Source organism: Vombatus ursinus, unplaced genomic scaffold, assembly GCF_900497805.2.
Source record: "Vombatus ursinus unplaced genomic scaffold, bare-nosed wombat genome assembly UNPS02009062.1, whole genome shotgun sequence".
Classification (NCBI taxonomy): Eukaryota; Metazoa; Chordata; class Mammalia; order Diprotodontia; family Vombatidae; genus Vombatus; species Vombatus ursinus.
In genome coordinates this window covers 19558178-19559147 of record NW_020948840.1, presented here as the reverse complement: position 1 = coordinate 19559147, position 970 = coordinate 19558178, and the positions used below count along the sequence as shown (strand labels likewise).

Here is a 970-nt window from a genome sequence, read left to right as displayed (position 1 = left end):
TGGCATCCAAAACACTCAGCACCTTTACTCAGTTCTGCCTCCACATACAACAGGCTCAATATGAGCAATTTGACCCCCAACCCCATGTCTGACATAGGGCTGCTTCTGCGGCGTTTACTGAGGAGACTAGAGTTCGCATCTGGACACCCCCTGCCAGCAGGGGGGGGCAGTGATTATGGAGAACAGGATCAGTCTGTAGAGTCCTGAGGATGCAGTCCTTATAGCCTAACAGGATTGTAGATTTAGAGCTCGAAGGAACCTCCAAGGTCAAGCCCAACTCCTTAATTTCATGGAAGAGAAAACTGAGGCCCAGGTGATTTTCTCAAGGTCAAATACACCATAACTAGATGAACCAGAATTCAAATCTAGGTCTTCTGACTAGAAATTCTACTGTACCATTCTGAAGATGTGAGACTTGGGTAGTTTGCAATTTTGGGAAGTTTCCAGTTTGCTTGGCTCAGAGCTGTAAATGCCATATAGCTACTAAGTAGCATCAGGACCAAGGAATCCTGAATCCTCAGGGCTCCATGTTCAATAAACTACGGGTCAGGCAGCAGGTGGAAGTTGGTTGGAGGAAAGCTGGGCCCCTGAGGTGGGGAGGGTGGCTGAAACATGGCGCTGAAGTGGGCTCTGCTCTCAAGCTGCATCCGATGGCCCAAGGGGGAGGTAAGGCCACGAACACAATGTACCCTCACCAGTCCTGACTGGCCCCCAGAAACCAACCAACCATAAGAGTCCAAGTTTGGGCTGAAACGTACCTGTGAAAGAGAAAGAAGATGTACACAGGCTTCTGAATTAGTACAGAACAGACCACTATGGGATTCAGGAGAGATTAACTTATTTAAATATTTAACTTGTCCTTGATACAGATTATAAGCCCCAGGAACAAGATAAAGAAGAAAACAAAGGTAGAACAGAAAACAGTGTGTGTGTGTGTGTGTGTGTGTGTGTGTGTGTGTGTGTGTGTGTG

At 47.1% G+C, this 970-nt stretch overlaps 1 protein-coding gene across 2 annotated transcripts in view; it reads right to left on the bottom strand.

Annotated features, from left to right (window-relative positions):
* GTF3C2 (general transcription factor IIIC subunit 2) overlaps positions 1-970 on the bottom strand; it is a 12514-nt gene continuing 11544 nt past the window's right edge. For both annotated transcript variants that reach the window (XM_027850516.1, XM_027850517.1), the window contains one exon: positions 1-758. In XM_027850516.1, the coding sequence (XP_027706317.1) occupies positions 540-758 (219 nt within the window). In that variant the 3' untranslated portion in view covers positions 1-539. The remainder of the gene's footprint in view (positions 759-970) is intronic.